General features: G+C 44.8%; 2 protein-coding genes across 2 annotated transcripts in view; both read left to right on the top strand.

Annotated features, from left to right (window-relative positions):
* Positions 1-21,688, top strand: part of kcnq4 (potassium voltage-gated channel subfamily Q member 4) — a gene marked incomplete at its 5' end in the record, with an annotated part of 106,094 nt that extends 84,406 nt beyond the window's left edge. Inside the window, 5 exons of the mRNA XM_083774493.1 lie at positions 556-788; positions 1,726-1,825; positions 19,557-19,688; positions 20,626-20,764; positions 21,423-21,688. Of these exons, the coding sequence (XP_083630619.1) occupies positions 556-788; positions 1,726-1,825; positions 19,557-19,688; positions 20,626-20,764; positions 21,423-21,632 (814 nt within the window). The 3' untranslated portion in view covers positions 21,633-21,688. The remainder of the gene's footprint in view (positions 1-555; positions 789-1,725; positions 1,826-19,556; positions 19,689-20,625; positions 20,765-21,422) is intronic.
* LOC310868132 (UDP-galactose translocator-like) lies at positions 10,639-11,691 on the top strand (the record flags this gene model as incomplete). The annotated part of the gene is made up of 1 exon (XM_083778393.1): positions 10,639-11,691. The coding sequence occupies one exon, from the start codon at positions 10,639-10,641 to the stop codon at positions 11,689-11,691; it is 1,053 nt and encodes a 350-aa protein (XP_083634519.1).
* Positions 21,689-25,206: the final 3,518 nt, after the last annotated feature.

Below are 25,206 nucleotides of genomic sequence, written 5' to 3'. Positions count from 1 at the left end.
GCAACTTTATTGCCAGTCGGTCTCTAAACAGCCATCTTTAAACGAGTCAGTAGCCCCCATGCTCTGTTTTACTTAAGTGGTTAAATAAGGTTCAGTTTGTGTATTTTCTACAGTATTTACTTTGCTTGTTCAGTGTATAATTAAAGTGAAATCGTTTATGTTTAATGTGCTTAATTAAATGTTTTTTGTTTTGTATTTGCTCATAAGTTGGATGTTCTCAAACAGAAACTTTAATCAAAGTTGTTCAGATAGATTTTTAAGACAAAATATACCGGTTCAAAACATTGGTAAATCAGTGGGCTAGCAACCGGGATCGGAATCTTAACCATAAATGGAGCATCGTTCAGGCACTGATTTCCTAACGAGCTCAAGGCCACGTATCCTCCACCCATGCTGATTGGCTTAGCTCCCAGCCAGGGACATAATATGGTGGTGGGGGGGGGGGGGGGGGGGGGGGGGGAGGTCAATCAGGGTGAGGAATAAAACAAAAAAAAGGCTTTGCTTGTTTTTTGACCCCTCTGTCTCTGCCTGCCTGCCTGCTGTTTATTATAGCAGTAACAAGATTGGCTTCCGGGATCGGATGAGGATGAACAACTCGCGCTCGTCGCAGTCCATCCGGAGCAAGGCGTCGCCGATGGCGCCGGCCTCGGCGGGCCTACGCCGCTCGCCCAGCCAGGAGAACGTCCCCGACGCCACCAGCCCCGGCAAGGTGCAGAAGAGCTGGAGCTTCAACGACCGCACGCGCTTCCGCACCTCGCTGCGCCTCAAGCCGCGACCTCCGGCCGACGGTGGGTGGCAGGCAGGGTGGGGGGGTGGGTGGTGGCCAGCGAAGCATCACATATCCCCTATAATCACATCACATATACCCTATAACCCTAACCTCCGGCCGACGGTGGGTGGCGGGCAGCGAAGCATCACATATACGCAGCAAAGCATCACATATACGCCTAGGCCCATTCTCCACCGGGGTTGAACCGCTTCTGTTCTTTCTTTTCCCCTGCATAATTTTGGGCCTGACCTCAAAATTAAAAAAAAATCTTCTAAATCCTCCAGTTTTCTGAAATAAATATTTTCCCGATTTTTCAAAAATAGCAGACCTACAAGCTCGTAGGTTTACCTAGCTTTATGCATGTACAGTATGCCTGAAGCTCAAAGCATATATATTAGCTTTAATCTAAAGTCTAAATATAACATCTTCAACTTCAAGGTTTGTTTGTACAACGTGGGACAATTTGTAATTCCATGGTGGCTTTTGTCTGCCTTTAACTCATCCATTTGTATTACTGAGGATAAGCTTCTGTCAACTTTATATATGGCACAAAAACATTATTTGTAAATTGTAGCCAACATTTTGTCAACAGCTAGTCTCTCACTACTTATAAAATCGAAAGGCTGGACATTCAAATAAAGCACATGCGCACACGCACACACGTAAAACACATACAGTAAAACGTAAAACACATGAACGCACATGCATGCATACACCCATAGCACGTCATTTTGTGTAGATCTGCCATTTTAGACACATTTTGGCTTCAAAAGCTTCTGGTGTCGACCTAGAGAGAGATGGGTCCACGGCCAAATACATATCATTTTGGGGTCCACGACATAAAACAAGTTTGAGCACCACTGATTATAGCAACATACGTTCTTCAGAGAACTCGGGTCTTAGCGTTGGCCAGTACGAAAAAGTGAATTTATTTGTCCTCCATGTTGTCTCTCCAGTGGAGGGAGTGGGGGAGGACAGTGTGGAGGATAAACAGTGCTGTGACGTGGCCATGGAGGAGGTGATCCCTGCAGTGAAGACACTCATCCGGGCCGTCAGGTGAGTGAGACATGTTGCCAAAACTGGAGTTGATTGTCGGAACGTCTTTCGTACGCTACAGTAGTGGCTCAGGGGTAGAGTAACCGAACCGCAAGGTTCCCATTTCGAACTCGGGCTCCCCCAGAGTTAGTGTGAAAGTGTCCTTGAGCAAGACACTGAACCCCTAATTGCTCCCGATGTGCAGGTTGGTGCCTTGCATGGTTTCCTCCGGCATCGATGTGTGAATGTGTGAATGTAATGCACAATCTCTGTAAAGTGCCTTGGATAAAGGCGCTATATAAATGCACCATTTACATTTACCTAGCTTTATGCATGTACAGTATGCCTGAATGAAAAGTTCAGAAAGTTTGAAATGCTACAGCAGGACTTTTTAGTTTGTTATATGCCAGCTGTATAACTTTTCAAGGCCAGCAGTGGCATTCTTGAAAGAAAATATATACATAAAGTATGTATCCAAAGTACTGCTTTCCTGGGACTCACTGACTGAAGCTGATTCAATATGGTCGAGAAGTGAGACGGACCAATACACGCCACGCTTGCACACAGACATTGCATGCATGTTTCAACAACAAAAACGGACTAGTTTAACATGCAATTTAATGTCTTTGTCATTTATCTTTGAGGAGAGGACTACGTGTTAGTGTAGGATCCTCCTATAGAGGCCATTATGGAGCAGACTATACTGTACTATACTATACAGTATAGCCTATACCTGTAACTGTCATGTACGGTTAGAACTTTCACAGGTAGAACCATAACCCATTTTAATACAAATTAATAGCAATCATAATGATTCTGTTTTTCGGGTCCATAATTAATAGTGTAATAATCAACCTGTCTCGGAACCTCTCTGGTCTTCTCTCGGACATGCACCGGGTCGGCCCTGTAATATCTCTGACTCTGAACCAATCAGATGTTGGAACGAATGTCCCGGGACCACGAAGGTTTGGGTCTGTAATAATACATTTAAATGTTGTTGTTTGTTGGAACAAAAAATGTCCCCGCCCGGTACATTGTGGTTCGGGTTTGTGATGTTGTATGAAAAAGTAGGTCTCAATTCTGAATGTTTGACACATTGTGCATGAAGTGTATGTCAGACTCGTACTGTATGTATACTGCCGTGAATAAACTGTGGGGAGGGGGGGGGGGGGGGTCCATACATGCTAGACCAGGCAACTTCCACACATCCCCCCCCCCCCCCCCAGTATAGTGTCTACTCTGTCCATTAAGTGAGTGGCCACAGTTAGAGGAATTGAGCATTTATGTCGTGACCAGTGTGCAGTTTCAGCTGAGTGAGTAGAAATGTCCACTTAGCAGAAGTAACAGAGCCCTCCTCCTCCTCCTCCCCGCTCCCCCCAGGGGGCGGTTAGTTCCCTGGGATGACCTTGTCGCTCAGCCGGCCCGGCTCATTGGCCCAGGTCGTACGTAAGGTGGCGTGGTGGGCATATTGTAGCCTTATACTGTACACTGCACCATCCGGAGTCAGTGCTGGTGGAAAGTACATATACTTATAGTACTTTGAGGTCAAATGTTGAGGTATTTGTACTTGGCCTAGACAACCTTACAGGCATATGCAAAGGCTCAATTTATGTAACTTGGATAGCATTTTATGTAGACATTGCACTCTATAGTGTATACGTGTTTCATTTCATAGATATTCCACTGTTAGGTTCTTAGCTTACGTATGATTCATGATTATTTTTATGTATTTGATGTATTTCCTCGTTTTTGTTCTTGCTACTTACTGTAAAATTGTAATTGTAAATTGTACTTGTAATTGAGTATTTCCAAATTCCAATACTTTTACTTCTACTACATTTAAACATAGCTTGTAGATCTGCCATTTTCAAAAGATGTTTAAATTCACATTGTATACATTTGATACATTCTGCATAACTTACATTTGGTTTACTTTAAGTACATTTTGATGCCAATACTTTTGTCCTTTTACCCAAGTAAATTTGGAATTCCTGACTTTTACGGGGTGAGGAGTGGGGACTGAACTCAAGAGAGTTCAGGAAACTCAGTATTATGCATGCAGGGCTGGACACGCACAAGCACACGCACGTACACGCACACTTACTGTACCACACACACACACACACAATAACCTCACAGATGACAGGTCGTATGCGGTACAGGCTGTACAGAGAGACAACGCAGGACTGACTGTATAGACAAACGATATCGTACAGTTTGGACAAGGACAACTGTATTCATTTAATAACGATTGATTAAGCAATAAGCACACGCGGGTGATACAGTAACGTTCGTCGTGTCGGCCTCCTTCCACTGTACCTTTTTGGGCTCTTGATTAAAAGACTGTGTGGTGTGACACTAATTAAGACAATCAGTCAGTCAGTGTCAGATAGATGTGGTATAACCCATATATGGATAGATCTAACTGGTTTACAATTTACAATTTAGGCATTTAGCAGACGCTCTTAATCCAGAGCGATTTACATAAGTCAAGAACAAAAAGTATGGCAATACATCACATACATAAAAAGCAGTATTCAAGAAACATGCGTAAGCTAAGAACGTAACAGTGGAATCTCTATATAATGAAACTATACATATATACTATACTTATATACTATAAAGTGCTACAGTATGACTACATACAATGCAATTCTAGTGCTGGCTACATCACGTGCTATAAGTCTGTATAAAATGCTATCCAAGTCTACAAAAGTGCTATCTAAGGGGCTAGGGTAAGTGCTACGGGCAATGATGGAGTCTGAACAGGTGGGTTTTCAGACAACGGCGGACGATTGGGAGTGAGGTTGCAGTTCTGATTGTAATGGGAAGTGCATTCCAGAGTTTTGGAGCCAGAAGGGAGAAGAGTTTGGGACGTGTGGAGCGTTTTTAGTGAGGTTACTTCCAGCTTCCTGTGTTGGATGATCTGAGTGTGCGGGAGGGTTTGTAGGGTTTGATCATACTTGCAAGATATGGGGGAGCCATACCTTTGTGGCGTAGTCATCGTGACAAGCATAGTCAGAGAATATACTGTATAACAAGGGTCTGCTCCAGGGAGAAGGCAGAAGGCGAAGCATCCTAGTTTAAGTTATAGTTGGACACCACTGCAGCGGGTCCTAACCCAGACAACCAGCATCAGAGCTATGAGCTATTTTAACTTCACCTTACAAGACTGTTGCTATTTTCAATATGTTAAATGGTTTTTAAAATTATAATATAAAAGCAACCGTTTTGGACTGTTTCCACACAACAGATAACACATTTTGAAAAGGAATTCAATTCAATGAGGCTAGAATCGGACTGAAAACCACATCAAAATTGGAGACTGACATGACTGTGTGTCTGTATGTGCAGTGATTGAGTGAGGGTGCTTGTGTGCGTGCTGGTGCGTATGTCTGTTTGTGCGTGCGTGAGTGAGGTTGCCTGTGTGTATGTGTCTTTACAGTACGTGCATGTACTGTACGTGTCACAGGTGCATGCGCTGAGAACAATTGAGTAAAAATAAAGCCACCGACTCAGCAAACCCATACACACTAATGACCATCTCCGGCCAGTACCCGAGACCAGCATCAGCACCTGCCATGGTCTCACACACTGTGCTTAACCCTGTTAACATCTTTACACACGCACCGCACACACACGTGCGCATGTGTGTGCGGTGTAATAGGCCCGAGTTTTTCACTGATGATGGCAAAAAACAAAACTACAACCAACAGAAAACATCTGCTGCAGGGGCCATGCAGGCTGCTCCCCAGAGCCGATTGGAGCCGATCACTCCCTCCCTCAGGGGCCACTCCCTCCCTCAGGGGCCACTCCCTCCCTCAGGGGCCATGCAGGCTGCTCCCCAGAGCCGATCACTCCCTCCCTCAGTCAGTCATCATGTCGACTCACAGTTTCCGGTGGCGTACACAGTATAGCGTGACATCATGCCTGCGTGGTTCGTGATGTGTAAGACTGAGTGGATCGTGTGAGTGAGTGGTCGGAGAGGCTTCATTGAGCAGTAAGCTGAATTGATTCATATATAAATTAGGGTATGCATGAGGATTGAGGAACCCTATTGGCGATGGTGCGGTCGAAGTCGGCCATTCGTACAAAAGTCCCCATTAAAAAAAAAACCTTTCAAATGGTTTACAAACTAAAGTGGCAATTTGTTGCAGGAACCCCAGTGATCACACGGAAACGGAACGCAGCTTGAGCTCTGTTTGTTTCCTAAAGGAAATGCAGTGTGGGGGGTGTTGGGTGTAGCGCAGCAGTGGTGGAAAATGTACTCACATCTTGTATCAATACTGCAATGTAGAAATAACTAATAAGTAATAAGTCTGGAATTCAAAATGTACAAAAGTAAAAGAGTAAAATGGAGTCAAAGTATAATATTTGGATGCAAGATCTAATGGAGTAGAAGAAAAAGTATTGAAAATAAATTGGAAATACTCAAGTAACGTACAAATATCTAAAAAAAAGAATGTAGTAAATTTACTTAGTTACTTTTCCACCACTGACGAGGGCGGGCAGCGCAGACTAATGATACAGTTTAGTGTAAGATTGTTCTGGGACAGCTCGTAGCTGTAATTCTCTGGGGCTTGTTTGGGGTGTATTCTTGTGTGAGCATATGTGTGAGCACTGTGTCAGCTGTCTCCTCGGCGCTTGTTAGAGATCCGGCGTGTGCTAAAGGACACTCCGGCAGGGCCGACAGGAGACTTCAACCCGAGTCCCACGGGCAGACGGATGACGCAGGAGTCGAATGGTAACTCGACCCATTTGCCCTCTGGGCGTTTACCAACCTAAAGCCCTAATATAATGTTGTGTTGCGTCACATCGTGAGCTTGTGGATCATCTAGCATCGCTGTATTTCATTATTTTCCAGCGGTGCTCACCTTTTTTGATTGACATCGGCACGTCACCGAAATAATATGAAATAAAAGTCAGTATTGGCCCATAATTACCCAATCGATGCCCCTCTAATGTTCACTTATAATGGCATGCCTAAAACAGAGACACCAGACGGAATAATAGTAGGTATGCGCATGCATGAAGTTAGTGGCAAATGGAGTGGCCAAGTGAGTTGCAGAGTGAGTTAAGGTCGTTTAACATTTTTAACCCATTTAGGCCGGACATCTTATGAAAGAATATATGTTCAAAGATTTGTGCCGCATTTTCACGATTTTTCAAAAATAGCAGACCTACAAGCTCGTAGCGTGCCACTCGGTGGCACGCTATGAGCTTGTAGATCTGCTATTTTTCAATAGCTAAAGCATAACAGTTAAAACACCAAAAGAGGTTCCCGCCCCAAAATGGGTTAATGCAATCAGATAGGACTTTTCTGTTTGGATGTATGGGCTGTCAAGGCCAGAAAGTAGTTTTTTGCCACTCAGTGTATAATAATAATAATAATAATAATAATAATACATTTTATCATTATTGCACTTTACATTTGAAACAAATCTCAAAGTGCTACAGTACAGAATAAAAAGCATTTGGATAAAGCAAACTAAAAAACAATAAAGAAAAAGGACGGGGGACAATGAAAACCTATAGGGTTAAAAAAAAAGAGAGATGGAAAGCAGGTGAATTATACGTGTATGCAGTACTTACTACTTAACATACTGTACATGTCTGGTTTGCAGTGGTTGCGGATGCTAATGGGAACATGCAAAGTCAGCATCGGAAAAAAACAAAACCAAGCCAAGCCATAGCATCCCGGTGTAGCGACCCAAGCAAATAATTACACTATTACAGATGGCTTTTAGGCAATTAATCCAAAGTTCCAATGTGTTGTGGGGTGTGGGGGATTCTTCGTGGCCCGCGGACACGATGTGATATATCATGGTTTTAATCCCTCTATTCCACTGATACAGTATTATATGATCGCTCCGCTGGATTTTGTTTGACTCAGCACGTATACAGCACCAGCACAGTATCCTCAGCTGCTCCTCTGCGCCGCATGCGATAGAGGGGAGAGCGCTACTGCTGCGCTAGTACAGGTGTGTAAACACCAGGTGTGCGTGCGCACGCACTCGCACGCACTCGCACACACCCCGAGGTGTGCAAGATTGATGTCTTTAAAACAAAGGTAGAGGTTTCTTTTTTTGCGGCAGGCCGTATATTGCTGAGCGCTCACTTTGCTGAGGTATATGTGGTTTGTCAGTGCCTCGCGGGCTGGCCGACCGCCACACCTAAATGTGTACAGTAGGCTGTTTGTGTAAGGAAAATGTTATTTTTAATATATAAATTAACCACTTAAACCCATTCTTAGTGATTCTTCCCCCGTCTACACCAAATCTCTTTGGCAAAAATAGTCGATCTACAGCATTTTATATATAATTAATAAAAATAACACACACACACACACAATGCAAAACCGAGGCTGCACAATACCATTATTAATCACTTTAGATGTGGATTTTCTTTAATCATTTTATGTTTATGTACGGTAGACTTTCACCCCCCTCTGGGTGACTTTGCTAACACAGCTTTCTGGTTGTGTTATTTTGGGCATTTTATTCTTTATTTCAGATAGGTCAGTGTAGACTGTAGAGAGACAGGAAACCAAGGACAGAGAGAGGAGAGGAGAGTCACACGAGACGAGATGGGGGTCGGGATTCGAACCCAGGCCCTCGTGCCCAGTAGGACGAGCATAATCCGTCCGTCTGTGTGCTAGCTTACTGGGTGAGTCATGTCGCCAGTGGTAGACAAAGTACTCAACGCCAGTCCCCAAAAGTAAGTATAGTTATAGTAAAGTATAGATTCTCCTTGTCAAATGAATATCACTAAACTAGTTAAAGTATTGGAAAATTCTTAAAAATCTGTGTTAAAAAGGACATGCAAGTTAGTAGCTTATACTTTTATAACGTTCAGTCAGTCGACATTACGAGAGACTCGCCTGTCCAAATAAGCTGCTCTACAAGTTCATGCAGTGCGGTGCATCGCGGAGCACCTGGTCGTAAATTTCCTTCAAGAATCTATTTTACGTCATGATTATGTACGACGTTAAGAGCGCCCCTCACTTCACACAAAGTTTACAGCTTTTGTCCGCACAAAATGTCCGCAACACAAACATTAAATGCCATTGACAATGAAGGGAAAATGTACGTTATCTTGTCCCCACACGTCTCATATTTGCCAACAACAATGAAAGGAGAAATTCGGTTAAATTGTCCTCCAAATATGACGTAAATGTCCGCAACACAAACATTAAATGCCATTGACAATGAATCTTGTCCCCAATGAAGTAAAAATGTACGTCATCTTGTCCCCACACGTCTCATATTTGCCATCGACAATGAAAGGAGTAATTCAGTCAAATGTCCGCCAAATATGACGTACATTTTTGTCAACAGGCATTCTGATTGGCCAGTATGAGATGATGAATAATAATAAAACTTTATTTGTATAGCACCTTTCATGACATGAAATGCAGCTCAAAGTGCTTTGCAGAGCAATGGAGAAAAAAAAGAAAAGAAAAGCAAGGCATAAACATTAAAAAACAAGAGCAGTAATGCAATACAGTGAGGACATGAATAACAAAAAAAATTAAGATCAATTAAAAGCAAGGGTGCTGAAGTGGGTCTTGAGCTGTGCTTTAAAAATGTCTACAGAGGCTGCCTGTCGAAGGTACAGTGGGAGCTTGTTCCATGCAGACGGCCCGTAGAAGCAAAAAGCTGCTTCCCTGTATTTTTTAGTTGCCATTTTTTTAGGCAAAGCAGTGGAAGACCTTAGGGGGCGGTTTGGGACATATTTAGGCAGGCAGTCATGTAGGTAGGAAGGTGCGAGACCATTGAGAGCTTTATAAACAAGTAAAATATTTTTTAAATCAATCCTAAAAACAACCGGAAGCCAGTGCAGTGAAGCCAAAACTGGAGTAATATGTTCTCTCATCTTAGTTCTAGTTAAAACTCTGGCTGCTGCATTTTGGACAAGTTGTAATCTTTCAGTTGTTTTCTTAGGCAGTCTAGAAAACATGCACGCGCGAAGCGTCATCTATTTGATCGTCAATGTTACAGATTATCTTAACAAAAAAATAAAAAAGCCACATTTCCAAGGCCAGACCCAATGAACAAAAACATTGTGATTAATGATGAAGTTAAAGGTATATTGAGTGATTTCACTTAATTCAAATATCACTTTTTTCCCCTTCTACTATAGAGTGTGCTGACCATTATAAGGAGTTCCTCCCTGTCCCCAGTTAACTGCAGGGGTCAAAAAACCCTAGTTTCGGTTTTGGTGGTGGGTGACAAAGCCCCCAATCAGGATCGAGCGGGGTGGGCCTTGGTCCAAGATATACAGTATGGTACATATCTTGTTACCGGGACAGGTTTTTTTTCTCCAAATCACCCAAATCACTGAATCGCTCCTTTAACAAAATGAGGCATAATTCACAAAATGTGAAGAGGACATATAATAATGAACATATTAACACAGGTGAATAAGTGGTTAACCCATTCTGACCTGAGATCAGATTCTAAAGATTTCTTCTACATCCTGACAGTTTTCTGAAAAAGCTATGTTTCTATGTCAGTCGTTCGATTGTTCAAAAATAGCAGACCTACAAGCTCGTAGCGCGCCACTCGGTGGTGCGCTACGAGCTTGTAGATCTGCTATTTTTCAATAGCTAAAGCATAGCGTAAAAGTAACACCAAAAGGGGTTCCCGCCCCAAAATGGGTTTTAAAATGAATAGTGGTCAACCTACCTGTGTGGAACTCCATATTTGGTAAAGAGTGACAGTACCAGTATATTTCTAATGCATAAATATCGAGTCAACAGTGTTTGTGTGTCTGTCAGATGACGTTTGTTCCCACACCGTGGCGAGCCAAGAAGCCGGGATATTAGAGCAAAAATGAGCCATTTCGACAGGTGGTGGAAATACATCAGCGTGTTGACGTTGGTGGTCCAGAATGTGACGCTCGTCTTCGGCACGCGACACGTCTGCTCGCTGCCCGGCGACCGTTTCCTCGCCACCTCGGCCGTGGCCGTGGCGGAGACGCTCAAGCTGCTGACCGCCGTGTTCGTCGTCCTCCTGCAGAACGGATGCCCCTTCCTGTACGACAGCGTGGTGGTGCGCTACGGCGACACGCTGAGGCTGCTCGTCCCCGCCTTCCTCTACACGCTGCAGAACAACCTGCTGTACGTGGCCGTGTCCAACCTGCCCGCCGCCACCTTCCAGGTGACCTACCAGCTGAAGATCCTGACCACGGCGCTGTTCAGCGTGCTGCTGCTGAGGAGGTCTCTGTCCCGAGGCCAGTGGGCTTCCCTGCTCCTCCTGTTCGCCGGCGTGGCCGTTGTGCAGGTGCAGCAGCACGGCGGCGGACCCAAGGAACTGGCCGTCGATTTGTCCGGCCAGAACCCCACCGTGGGGCTGCTCGCCGTGCTGGCCTGCTGCGTGTCGTCGGGGTTCGCGGGCGTTTACTTCGAGAAGATCCTTAAAGGAAGCTCCTCCTCCGTATGGGTCCGAAACGTCCAGCTGGGACTCTTTGGCACGGCCCTCGGCATGCTGGGAGTCTGGTGGAAAGATGGCGCGACGGTCTCCGTTAAGGGGTTCTTCTTCGGCTACACTCCGATGGTGTGGGCGGTCATTTTCACCAATGCTTTTGGGGGCCTCGTGGTGGCTGTGGTGGTGAGGTACGCTGACAATATCGTCAAATCGTTCGCCTTGTCCTTTTCCTGTGTGATTTCCACGGTGCTGTCGGTCTACCTGTTTGATTTCCATCTAGACATTCTGTTTGCGTGCGGTGCTGCCATGGTTATAGGAGCCATGTGCATGTACAGTATACTACACTCCGTTCCTTCCAGAGAGGTACCTACGGATGTCACTGCCTCAGAGGTTGTGCAGGAGGATGCTATAACCACACCAGTCTTAATAGTGGTGCCAGCTCACGGCAGAAACATCTAGAAAGATAAGTCTTAAAAAGACAAAAGAGTGGTCGCATACACTGATAGCCAAAGGGCCAATTATTTATTAGGATGCAGAGTAGGAACCAACGTTTCGGCAGATGCAACCGCCTTCAACTACCTTTTGGGGCCCCCGAGGGGTGTAGTTTTGCCTTAACACATTCTGTACGTAGGACGTCTGGAAACGTCATAAGGATCCCGAAATATTAGTACCATTGACGTGTGAGGACGTCCCAGCGACAAGGGGCGAGATAAGAATATTCAGAATATTTCCTATTTATTTTTTGGCATTTCGCTTTTCGCTTGCCGTATGCTAACGCTCAGTGCAACTATTAGCTTGTCATTGACTCCCATGTTAGCGCGGCGGAAAGAATGACTCGTATCTCCTAATCCAGGGCGCTCTCCGTGGTTATGAATGGATCGATATGCTGGCGCTTCATTTCTGCTCCTCATCCGTCTCTCCCGCAAAATATGAACGCTTTTTGGAGCGTAAAAAAATATATTAAGATGATCGGGGATCTGAGGTCTCTTTGTAAAGTCAACTTTTTTAGGAAAGTGTTTCCGGTTCATGGCTTTCAAAGTAAAAGCGATCAGACAACTCTGGCACCCCGGAGCTTCTTTTTTGATGCAGTTCCTGTACTAAATGTGTTGTCTAAGTCTAAATACGGAGGTCCTATATAATATGTCTGGCTGTCTAACTTTACCAACCGTAGACTGGGGAAGAACTGGCGCCGAGCTGCAGACAGGCTGGCTCTTGTAGGCTCATCAGGTGATTGCAGACGACAACCAGGTGGGGATGTAGTAACAGGGAGAGAGGTGCTGTGGAGTGCTCTGGAGTCCTCTGGTGGCGCTGAAGTGCCCAGAACACCCACAGCACATCACTAACACGATACGTAGTTCTGTCAGGTTCTCCTCCAGACTGTGGAACCATTGGCGAACTTGTCTGTATATTCGAAACTGAATATGGTGGAACTCTTTTCATTGTATATTTCTTTCTATATTATTATTCTTTTTATCTATTGTGTTGCTGTTCTGTACTGTGATATGGATTCCCCTGAGTCTGCAATAAAGAATCAATCAATCAATCAACCTACACAACACTACAGTGGAAATAGAGCCTACAAACAGACTCAAGTCCCACCACCCTTACAACAAGGCGGCACAAGAGATGTTACGTTCCATCCCGGAGGACTCCGGCATCGAGGACTCGGAGGACCCGGCATCTTGGAAGCAGGAGTGGGAGTCCGCTGGGCCCTCCTGTATGCACCACTACGTCTTTGACCCGGGTGATGGCGTTGAAGGAGAGGACCTACCACGCCGGCAGTGGACCCTATACTGAACCGCCTGCACACTGGAGTCGGCTGCTTCAAATCAGCAATGAAGAGGTGGGGCTTGGCGGACAGTGCAGCATGCGAGTGCAACGAGCCTGAGCAGTCTGCCGAGCACATAATTAACACCTGCCCCCTGTACAGACCTCCTTCGGAGGCCAGCCTCTTCCACGTGGCGTGGCTACTCGATACTGAGGATGATACACGAAAGAAGAAGAAGATTGTAATTTGCACAGTTACTACAGTAAGAGTCTTACAAACTGTGTGTGTGTGCGTGTGCGTGTGCGTGCAATAATAACTAGAACTGCACTCTTTCGAGTGCCAACTTGCGCGTTGCACACAAGTAGGCCATACTAGTGCACAAGCAGAGCGCGCAAGTACTACTGACCTACGAACTTAACTTACCATCACCCCCTCTATAAAATATTTAAATTAAATACTAAAACAGCAAATAAACCTTTAAACAAATCCGACATTAATATAAAATACTATTATTTTGCAGTTTAAGGTAAAAAAAAAAAGTATAAACAAACAAACACTCAATTCAAACTCAAAACCGCAGTACAGATACCCCTCAAAACTGTAAATGTCTTCTTGGTTGCTGTCCAACCACCGCCTGGCAGCATAATGGAGCATTAACAGGCTGAGTCTCATGGCTCAGCGGGTATTAGTGGTACAGGGTGTTGAACCAGGCTGCCATCTGCACGGGTCACACCTCGCTACTCGTTCCCCCACTATCTGGGTCACATGTCATCTCTGAGTCACATGCATGGCGGGGGCCACTTCGGGACAATGATGAAGGGGATTCCGAGTTTGCTGAATAGGCCTAAAAACACTCTCTCTCGCTCTCTCTCTGTCTGCACTCGTGAGCCAAAACGTGGCCGGCTGAGGTGACGCGTGGTGCAGATGTCACCTCCTGTCCCTGTTATCATCCTCCGCTTCCCGCCCAGTGGGGTGTGTGGCGGTGGCGTGGCTGGCGTCTGTGCATCCTCGCCATGACGGCCCAGTTGCCATCGTGCACTAGTATGCACTGGTTCCCAAGCTGTGGGTCGGGGGCCATTTGTGGGTCACTCACGGACCAATTTGTATGGGTCACGACTCAAGTAGAAATCATTCCCCTCCCTACATTTATTGCGACCGCAGGTCGCAGTTACCCCGTTCTGACCTGAGATCAGATTAAAAAAATGTATTTTACATCCTGACAGTTTTCATTCTGACCTGAGATCAGATTAAAAAAAAATGTCTTCTACATCCTGACAGTTTTCTGAAAAAGCTATGTTTCTATGTCAGTCGTTCTTCGATTTTTCAAAAATAGCAGATCTACAAGCTCGTAGCGCGCCACTCGCTACGAGCTTGTAGATCTGCTATTTTTAAATGGCTAAAGCATAAGGTACTGTAATGCTAACACCAAAAGGGGTTCCCGCCTAAAGTGGGTTAACTATGGAATCTACGTAGCATTTCCCATCAGTGTGTGTTGGTTGATTGGTCACCCCAGGCAAGCCCCCCAGGTCATCGTGACATCACGTGACATCAGGGATGGATATATAGGAAATGCTCTTCGGGGTTTCCGAAATGTCCATTCAAACTCTAGACGGGCCTGCGCCAAACATTAAGGCCCGTCCCTACCTGGGCCCTCATCAAACCGTTAGATCGCCATATACTGTATGGAGCTGACCTTTCCTGACAGTCACTTGTAGATCTACTTTCTTTCTTTCTTCACTAGTTTCTTCACTTCACAGGCAAACATCTCATCTCTCTTTTGGGTCTCGACTCGACCTGAAACGTTTGGGAACCACTGGCGCTACTGTACAACAGTAGCAATAGCCCGGTATTTTTTCGTGTCGGATTTGCTCATAATAAAAAAAAATATATATATATATATATATATATAATAAAAAATCTGCCTCTTGACTATTCGATCTGTCGGGTGGAAACCTCATTATGTTCCAAACTCAGCAAAAGTAGCACATCTACAAGCTGGTGCTTTTGTAGTAGATCAAGTAGGGCGCTCATTTACGGAGAAAAAAACCCACAAAAAGCTAGAATATGGCGGGCAGAGGTTTCTGCCCGACAGCAACGATGAGCAAGATGAATGGGTAATTGATTGGTAATATTGGTCCGTTGCCCATGGAGCTCTTGCCATGGCCCAGTTGCCATCCAGCCAGCTCCACTGTTTTACAACAGCCTCTGGGGGGGGGGGTTGAAACGGGGGGGGGGGGGGGGGACGGGGGGACGCTTGATGCCTGACCATGTGTTATGAAAGCCACTTCGTCAAAGGCCAGGAGGAGAGTCAGCGTTTTTCCGCTTTCCTTTTTCTTTTCTCTCTTTTTTTTTTACCCACACCTGAGATCTGCATGTCCCTGCAGAATAGAACAAAATAAAATCCAATAAAATATCGCCTTTGGGAGAAGAGAAGAAGAAGAAGAAGAAGAAAAAAGGCCACAAACGATAACACAAGAATCATCAAGAAAAGCAGGGAGTTGCTACAGGCAGCAGGTGGACCCCTGCTCTGTCCCCCCCACCCCCTTTTTCCTTCCTATCTCTCGGTTGGCTTCTCCCTGAACCCCCCCCCCCCCCCACACACACACACACACACACACACACAACCCATTGAGGCAGCGGTGGCCGAACGGTTTGCGGAGCGGTCTTGATATCGGAAGGTCGCTAGTTCGTATCCCCGGACCGGCACGTTAAAATTACCACCGCTGAAGTGCCCTTGGACAAGGCATTGAACCTCTACCATGAAATGTTCTATGAGCAGGGCCTGGCTGTAAACAAGTTCAGTTACCCTGGGTAAACATAGTACCTTTCCTTTCCTTACCCACAGTTGATACCGTCCGTATATATACATATAAATAGTACATGGTGTGTGTATGTACTGTATAAATATGTACATAGTGTATCTATGTATACCGCCACTGACTACATGCCTCAAAAACTGCAAGTCTGGATGAAAGCTCCCCTTGGCTGGGTCATTGGAGAATGTTTGCACGCACACATTCTCCATTTGTTGTGTGCATATCCTGCACTATGTTAACCTTCAACATGGCATCCCCCTCATTAGAGATAAAAAAGAAAACTGTGTGTGTGTGTGTGTGTGTGTGTGGGGGGGGGGGTATACTAGATCAGCTATTTTTGCCATGCGCACAACTGTCGTAGGTCGGCATCGCATGGCCCGTTTATACAGTATGTATAAATGGAAATGTTACATCCATGTGGCCATGTTAATTGCGGCCGCACCCTGTCTGTGAGAGAGAGATAGGGTTTCCTTGTAAAACATGTGCACGCACTCCGCACGCACGCACACACACGCACACAAAACAATGGCTTCCCTTCTCTCCTCCCCTTCCTCCTCCATGGCGTCCTGGCGGGCGGTGTAATCCATCACGGGGCACAGATGACAGCTTGAGTGTGCACGTTTTTGCCACGCCAACACTTGGCGTTTCCGGCCCTCATGCCGAGCCAGCACCTTTTATTTTCCTTTCCGTGCTGTCCACTGGGGCGATAAGAGGGTGTGTGGGGGGGGGGGGGGGGGGGGGTGTCTCTGGCGTGTTGGAGAAAGGAGTGAGAGAACCGGTGAATGCACCAACGTGTACCTTACAATTCTGGAAACACACTCTCTTCCCAAATGCATATACCGGTATAACGACAATGTATGCACTCATACTGTAAGGCTTAACCCTTTAGACCTGGTGTAACTAATAACCTATACGGTGTTTTACCGTAAATGCCGGCTGGGCCCTCTGTGTCACATACTGTATACCTTCTGTGTCTCCTAATATAGCAACATTTTTAATTAATTAATTTATTTTAATACGAATTTGAAGGTTTTCAGAAAACCTTAGGGTAGGTTTTAGGAGGCGTTTTTTTGAATCGGAAAAAGAGAAAACCCGCCGCACACTCATCTGCTCCAAAAGTTATACTTTATTGACGACATTTCGAGCCAATGCACTTCGTCTGGTCAAAACTTTTGACCAGATGAAGAGATTTGTCTCAATAAAGTATAACTTGAAAGTATAATCAATAAAGTATAACTTTTGGAGCAGATGAGTGTGCGGGTTCTTTTCTCTTTTTCTGATGCTACTTTCGAACCCAGCACCTCTACCAAGTGATGTGCGTATTCCATTTTGGTGTTGGCATCATGTTATGCTTTAGCTATTGAAAAATAGCAGATCTACAAGCTCGTATCGTGCCACCGAGTGGCGCGATACGAGCTTGTAGGTCTGCTATTTTTTTTTAAATCGAAGAACGACTGACATTTTTAGAATCTGATCTCAGGTCAGAATGGGTTAATCAGACCAGTGTGTGTCCAGTGGAAACCTCGTATGAATCTGATCTCAGGTCAGAATGGGTTAAATGCCTACTGTAAGTAACTAAGTATGTTTACTTAGGGCACATTCGGAAATACCGCACCGGAGCGCACTCGCCTATTAGTTTGCATTGCACAGTGCGCTCAGTGCGCTATTTCCCAACGCGCCCTGAAAGTAGACCTACTGTACTGATTTGAGTATTTCCAATTTTATGTACTTTACGTCTACTCCATTACATCTCAGAGACAAAATTGTTATTGTACTTTTCTAGAATTATTGGAAACTTTACTTACTAGTTACTTTGTAGATTTCAGTCTTATATACAGTATATTTCGGCCATTTGTAAAAAGCAGATCTACATGCTCTCAATGTGCTGCAATGCGACACATTGTGAGCTTGACCGCTTGTAGATCAGCTGTTTTCAAAATAAGTTTTAGACATGTTTTAGACATTATGTTTTAGACATTATGTTTTAGACATTATGAACTTGGGGACATTCTGCATAATGACTTTCTACTTTTGGTATTTTTAATTTGTACTTTACTGAAGTAAATGTAGAATTCCGGACTTGTACTTGTAGTCTACATTGGAGTATTGATACTTTTACTTAAAGTAAAACATTTGGATGCTTTTTTACACCACTGGGTCCCAGGATGCTGCTCACTGACGCCACACACACCTCCTGCAGGAGGAGGAGGTGCAGCTGTTGAGGAGTGGGCGTGTTGGGAGTGGGACCAGCTGTGGTGCTTCCACGCCAAGCTGGCTCACGTACTCACAAGAGACCACAGTATGTGGAGGAGGCCGTGTGTGTGTGTGTGTGTGTGTGTGTGTGTGTGTGTGTGTGTGTGTGTGTGTGTGTGTGTGTGTGTGTGTGTGTGTGTGTGTGTGTGTGTGTGTGTGTGTGTGTGTGTGTGTGTGTGTGTGTGTGTGTGGGGGGTTTGTGCATGCGTGACTATTTTGTTAATTGCTGATTCTGCATTTCCGGGTCTACGTCGTGATAAGCAAATGCCAGTGGGAGACGGTGTCATCATGGCAACAATGTCCACGTCTGTTTCATTGGAGAGGATGTTTAGTGGAGGATTGGGGGGGGGAGGGGGCAGTCCTTCATTGGGCACTTTATGAGGTCACTCTGACTGCAATTAATCTCCGCATTTGCATCCGCAGGCTTGCATTGTTTCATTGCCGTCTTGCTCGCGCGTGTGACTTTCCAAAAGGGTTGTACAGTATGTCTCTGTCTCATGTCATGGCTAATTCATACTTTGTCCCTTACTGACACAAGTGATGCATTTTCTACTGAAAAGAGCGCCGGTCCTATTGGTGTTGAAGTGACGTTTTTTGTTTGTTTTGTTTTTCGTCTTGCGACAGAATATGAATAGAGTATGCACATGCATAAAGTGGATGGCAAATCGAGTGGCAAAATTAGCGACAAAGTTAGTTTAAGGTCGTTTACCGTCGTTTAATGTAATCAAATACAACTTTTCTTTTCGGATGTATGGGCTGTCAAGGCCAGGAAGTAGTTTTTTGCCACTCGGTAGGCGTTCCTGCATAACCTCCGGGTTTGATGATAATGTCACGCGCATATCCTCTATTATCATCATGTGCTGCAAACATAAGTGGCTGCAGTGGCACTGTTTTATGGTTAGAATTATTATGATTACAATGGTGAAAAGATTCAGGTTGGGGGTTGGGTTAGTACTAAACATACATGGGTCAAGTTTAGGGGCTGGGGTCGTGTGTGTGTGTGTATATGAGATTAGACATGAGGTGGATCGGTTTGGGCATAAAGTTGCACTTATATCAAACTTTATTGACAGCCGTTGCCAATAGACATACAACAATTAAAAACATACAAAACAGTTAAAAGAAAAAGTCCTTAAAACTCTAAAGATCTCTCATAAAAAAATCTAATCAATGAAACCAATGTTTCTGCATAAAAGAGCGGTATCTAACAGTGCTAAACCTTGGATTGGTCAACACCTTAATCACGTTATTATGTGACCCATCAAGTCTGCTTTTAAAGCTGAACATAAGGTTTCTCAAGAGAGCCTGGAAGGTGGTTAGGCCAGAGTCGCAGAAAAGCTGACTTGCACTGCCACCCCTAGGCTTCTTCAGGAGAATCCTGAGAGCATCATAAGTATAGATTCACAAAGCAGCATATACGTACAGTACATGAGATAAAGTGAAAACAAGAGTGCACACAGAGTGTCAATGTGTGTGTGTGTATACAGGATCCTGAAGTTCCTGGTGGCCAAGAGGAAGTTCAAGGAGACGCTGCGTCCTTACGATGTGAAGGATGTCATAGAGCAGTACTCTGCTGGACACCTGGACATGCTGGGACGCATCAAGAGCCTACAGACACGGTAACACACGCACGCACGCACACACACACACACACACACACACACAGTCACACACACACGCACACAGTCACACACACAGGCCATCTGTTAAAGATTATAGCTTTAATTTAATGACTCAGTGTATTCAATTTACTCACGTTTTGGACACATGTCAACCGTGTAGGAGGGAGGGGGGTAGGTGTTGATAGACCTGCATATAGATATGGTTTGTTTGTTTGTAAAGTATGTTTATTATCTTGTTTTGGTTCTTGACTCTTATACCTGCCCCTCTCCTGGGTTATGGATCCCTGAATTTACCTCCAGGGATCCATAAAGGTAAATCTTGTAATCTCATAATAAAATCTTAATTTGGGTTTGAATGTAAATTACCTTCAGAAACATGTGAACACATCCCAAATAACTGACAAATGGCTATATTTATGAATATTTGACCTTTCTTGTAAACACCACGCTCTGACTTCGCTGGTGCTCCTCCTCTTCAATATCATTTATAAAGGTATGGGGTAGCACACAGTGGCAAGAGTGAGTTTTTTCTCTTTTACTTTGCTCTTTACATCATGTCACAAAAAAACACAAACGTTTCGGCTATCCAGCCTTTCTTTGTCAGTTATATTTCTTATTTAAACTGTATATTCATCATTCATAGTAGGCGAGCATTCTGCGAAAACAGGCAAACATTCAGTGAAAATGGCACATCTACAAGTTTACAACTTTGAGATTGAAGATACTGTTGCTATTTTCGGTGAGTAGATTTGGTGTAGAGCAAAGAAATAAAGGGGCCCGAGGAGGATAGACTCCTGAGGGACATCGTTCAACATGCAAGGCATATAGGATTCATGTGTGCTAACATTGTGAGTGAACACACCAGATTCATCTACTCCCCCACCATGTTGATCCTACTCGCCGGTTGACCCGTTTGCGTGTGTGTGTGTCGAAGGGTGGACCAGATCATTGGACGAGGAGCCGTCCAAACGGACAAGAAGTTACGCTCCGAGAAGGGAGAGAAGACGCCTCCAGAGCTGGAAGCACTGGATGAGCTCAGCATGATGGGACGTGTGGTCAAGGTGGAGAAACAGGTACAGAATGGGCTTAGTTTGTAAAAGACTGCACGCAGGGCCGTCGGGGTTCAATTGTCATACTATTGATGTGCATTTCAGTCCATTGCCACCATGGTCTGTCTATACTGTACCATGACAGCTGAACTGGAGACGGACATCTGATGCATGCATTGAAGTCAATGTCTATTTGTCTATTTGATTCATCATTCATCATCACCTAAGGAACTTTATGCAGAACAACCATCAGTAAAATAGATCAATTGAAGCAGGTGCAATCATGGTGAAAAATGTTCTGGAGCATTCCTTTGAACTGACCGAAGGATGGCAGGGAGCTCAGTTTTAGTTCATTCCACGAAGCTGGGCCATTGACAGAAAAAGCTGTCTGGGCCTGAGAAACCTCTAGAGGGGGTCTGATTAGGTGCTATTGTTCAGTTCCATCATGGAACAAATATAGTCAGGGAGCATCCCAGCAATGGCTTTATATAAAAATAGGTGTGTGTGTGTGTGTGTGTGTGTGTGTGTGTGTGTGTGTGTGTGTGTGTGTGTGTGTGTGTGTGTGTGTGTGTGTGTGTGTGTGTGTGTGTGTGTGTGTGTGTGTGTGTGTGTGTGTGTGTGTGTGTGTGTGTGTGTGTGTGTGTGTGTGTGTGTGTGTGTGTGTGTGTGTGTGTGTGTCCAGGTGCAGTCCATAGAAAACAAGCTGGACCTGCTACTTAACTTCTACACACAGTGCCTGAAGAAAGGCTCGTCGTCTCACTTCACGCTGTCCTCTCTGCTGGAGCCGGACCTGACGTCAGACTACCAGAGCCCCACGGACCACCAGGGGTCGCTGTTTCCCTCCGCCAACACGCTCAACATCTCCCTGTCCGAGAGCGGCACCCTGGAATGACGGCAGCGGCGCGAGAGCCGGGACTCTCTTATGAAGCCAAATTGCAACAACCCAAATCTGGGCCACTCGCTCGCTCACACTCGCTCGCTCCAGCATGGCGGTGTCGCGGTGAAATTGGTGACCTGCCGAAATATGTGACCATCTTGTGGAATTCACGTCACTTACATGGAGGTCTTTATATACTTGGCCTGATTTACGTCCGGACGCTTGACGTTACGTGACGTCTACACCATTGTCAGATATTTCAGCAGTTCACCAATTTCACATAACACCGCCATGCTGGAGTGACCGAGTGTGAGTGAGCGAGTGGTCAATATTTTGGGTATTGGAATTTGGCTCTAGGACTTACACACACACACACACACAGACACACACACACACCCTTTACTGTACATCCTCCTCTGGCTGAACCCTCGCCTCAACGAGAGCTGAATGACTTGACCTCTCGGTTGCTTTCTTTCTTCTTTTTTTTTGTCCCCGTACCATGGAAGAATGGGGAAACATTGTGACTCGTCACCATCGTTCCATCTGTCCGCCCTCTAAAGACCTGCTCCTAAAGACCACCTCCTAAAGACCTGCTCCTAAAGACTACCTCCTAAAGACATGCTCCTAAAGACCACCTCCTAAAGACATGCTCCTAAAGACCACCTCCTAAAGACTACCCCCTAAAGACCTGCTCCTAAAGACATGCTCCTAAAGACCACCTCCTAAAGACCTCCTAAAGACCACCTCCTAAAGACCACCTCATAAAGACCACCTCATAAAGACCTCCTCCTAAAGACCTGCTCCTAAAGAGCTGCTCCTAAAGACCTGCTCCTAAAGACGTGCTCATAAAGACCACCTCCTAAAGACGTGCTCCTAAAGACCTGCTCCTAAAGACGTGCTCCTAAAGACCTGCTCCTAAAGACCACCTCCTAAAGACGTGCTCCTAAAGACCACCTCCTAAAGACCACCTCCTAAAGACCTGCTCCTAAAGACATGCTCCTAAAGACCTGCTCCTAAAGACCACCTCCTAAAGACCTGCTCCTAAAGACCACCTCCTAAAGACGTGCTCCTAAAGACCACCTCCTAAAGACGTGCTCCTAAAGACCACCTCCTAAAGACGTGCTCCTAAAGACCACCTCCTAAAGACCACCTCCTAAAGACGTGCTCCTAAAGACCACCTCCTAAAGACCACCTCCTAAAGACCTGCTCCTAAAGACATGCTCCTAAAGACCTGCTCCTAAAGACCACCTCCTAAAGACCTGCTCCTAAAGACCACCTCCTAAAGACGTGCTCCTAAAGACCACCTCCTAAAGACGTGCTCCTAAAGACCACCTCCTAAAGACCACCTCCTAAAGACGTGCTCCTAAAGACCACCTCCTAAAGACCACCTCCTAAAGACGTGCTCCTAAAGACCACCTCCTAAAGACCACCTCCTAAAGACCTCCTAAAGACTACCTCCTAAAGACCTGCTCCTAAAGACCACCTCCTAAAGACCTGCTCCTAAAGACCACCTCCTAAAGACCACCTCCTAAAGACGTGCTCCTAAAGACCTGCTCCTAAAGACCACACTCTACCGTCTTCAAGTGAATGTCTCCCAAGAGAGCTCTTTCTGCTGAGGGTTTAGAACAGTGCAGACATACGGCCGTTAGATGGCGCCACCTGAGCAGAAGCCCCTGACAATGCTGCTCACTGCACAGTCTCACACACACACACGCGCGCGCGCCTCGTCACGGTGCATCAAGGAGAGTGAACGAACGAACGAACATGATGATGACACAATCTACTACTGACTACTGAAGCGTTTTCACCTGCTCGCAGCCTCCTTTGATCTTCCTACTGTATGCCTACTTTTAAAACGACTCAGAGCTTTGAAGTTTTGTACTCTTTATTTGTTTTTGGAAAAGGTCTTGTTTTCCAATCTTGATAGTTTTTATTGTTTGTTTCTGTCCACACTGTACGTCTCCCTGTTCATTTTTGTCTTTTTTTTCCTGGTTGATTCCGAGAGGTTGCTTAAAGGGACACTTCACCCCTTTTGAAACCAGATCTTATTTTAATGATGTTTGGGAGACAAACACTTTCCTGGGGTTTTTTATGTGGGTAATGTGTTTTTAGACATTTTAGTATTTCAAAGTGTTCATGATGTCATGGACACTGGGCTCACTTACTTCCTGGACTATACCAAGGTTAATTAAATAAGGTTAGGAAGCGAAGACCGGCGTACAGTGGACTCCATGTTGCTCCCTGGAAGGAAAGAAACATGTGCAATTGAGACCAAGGAAGCTGAACGCGGAAGTGTTGGCTGCATATAGCCCATTGCGCATGTTTCTTTCCTTCCAGGGAGCAACATGGAGTCCACCGTACACGTACGGCCTTCGCTTCCTGTCCTTCAGGAAGGTGTCTTGTCTCCCAAACATCATTTAAATAAGATATGGTTGTAAAAGGGGTGAAGTGTCCCTTTAAAGAGTTGATGCTGTCTGTCCGGACATAACCCATGTGTTCTCAGTAGCTTATCAGGCACAGTTGCAGATGTCTTTACTCCCCCTCCTCCCCCTCCCATCATGCTGTGGTGAATGTAATGCCTCCCAGCTGTTAGTTTATGTCAAAATTAAGCCTAATTTACGTTGTTGTAGCGACCGTCGCTTTGCTAAAAATGACAGATTTTCAACTGGAGATAAAAAACAAAAATCTGTGTGTGAGTTGAACATCAGTTCTGCTGAGCGACCTTCGACCCGGGCAGTCTCGACCTGTCCTTTTTGTTTTTTACTGTGCAAAACGCAGTCACGTGGACCTCGGTGTTGGGGGTAAACACAAAAGTAATTTATCATATTGCTTTAACGAGTGACAAAGTGACATGTTACAAATTGGATGATAGTATTACATTTACATGTCAAGTAATGCATTACTTTCATTCATTCATTCATTCATTTCAACTGTTATTTGTCGATTTATAATTTATTAGCTTCTAACATTATTAGGCTATTCTAACAAGTAAATAAGTATTATAATCAGTTTTATTGCATCTTTCATACAAGACATGCCGTTCAAAGTGCTGTACATTCAAATATGTTTAAAAAGAACATTAACATGAAAGGAAGCAAACGAGACAAGGTTCTTTGCATAAAGAATTGTTAACAAAAGTAAAGCACATCATAAAATGAATACCTTAAAAATTGTGAGAAATGGTTCTATAGTATAAAAGAAGCACAGGACAATTCAGTTTGTCTATCATTCACTATTATTAGAATTTTCTAAATATACAAATGTTACCCTGAACCGATTGAGGGTTATTATCCTTTTCGTCACATTTAAATTAAAGCTGCTTAAAATAGCATTTTAATCCCAATTATTGTTGTAGTCTATACTCTCTTCTATTTAGCCTGTGCCCTCTATTTAATATTCTCCCTGGTCTTTTTGCGTTTAATTTGACAGCGTTTTGTCAAAGTTACACAACAATGCATTACTTGGCAGAAAGTAATATTGCAACAGTAGGTAGGCCTATAAATGTAATTAACATGTAATGTACCTTCCCCAACACTGGTGACAGCAGAGACGACTCGTTTGGGTTCAGGAGACACTTGGCATTGTCTAC

Source organism: Protomyctophum parallelum (genome assembly GCF_964188405.1).
Source record: "Protomyctophum parallelum genome assembly, chromosome: 1".
Taxonomy (NCBI): Eukaryota; Metazoa; Chordata; class Actinopteri; order Myctophiformes; family Myctophidae; genus Protomyctophum; species Protomyctophum parallelum.
The sequence above is the reverse complement of the archived record's forward strand: the minus strand, read 5'-3'. Positions and strand labels throughout refer to the sequence as shown.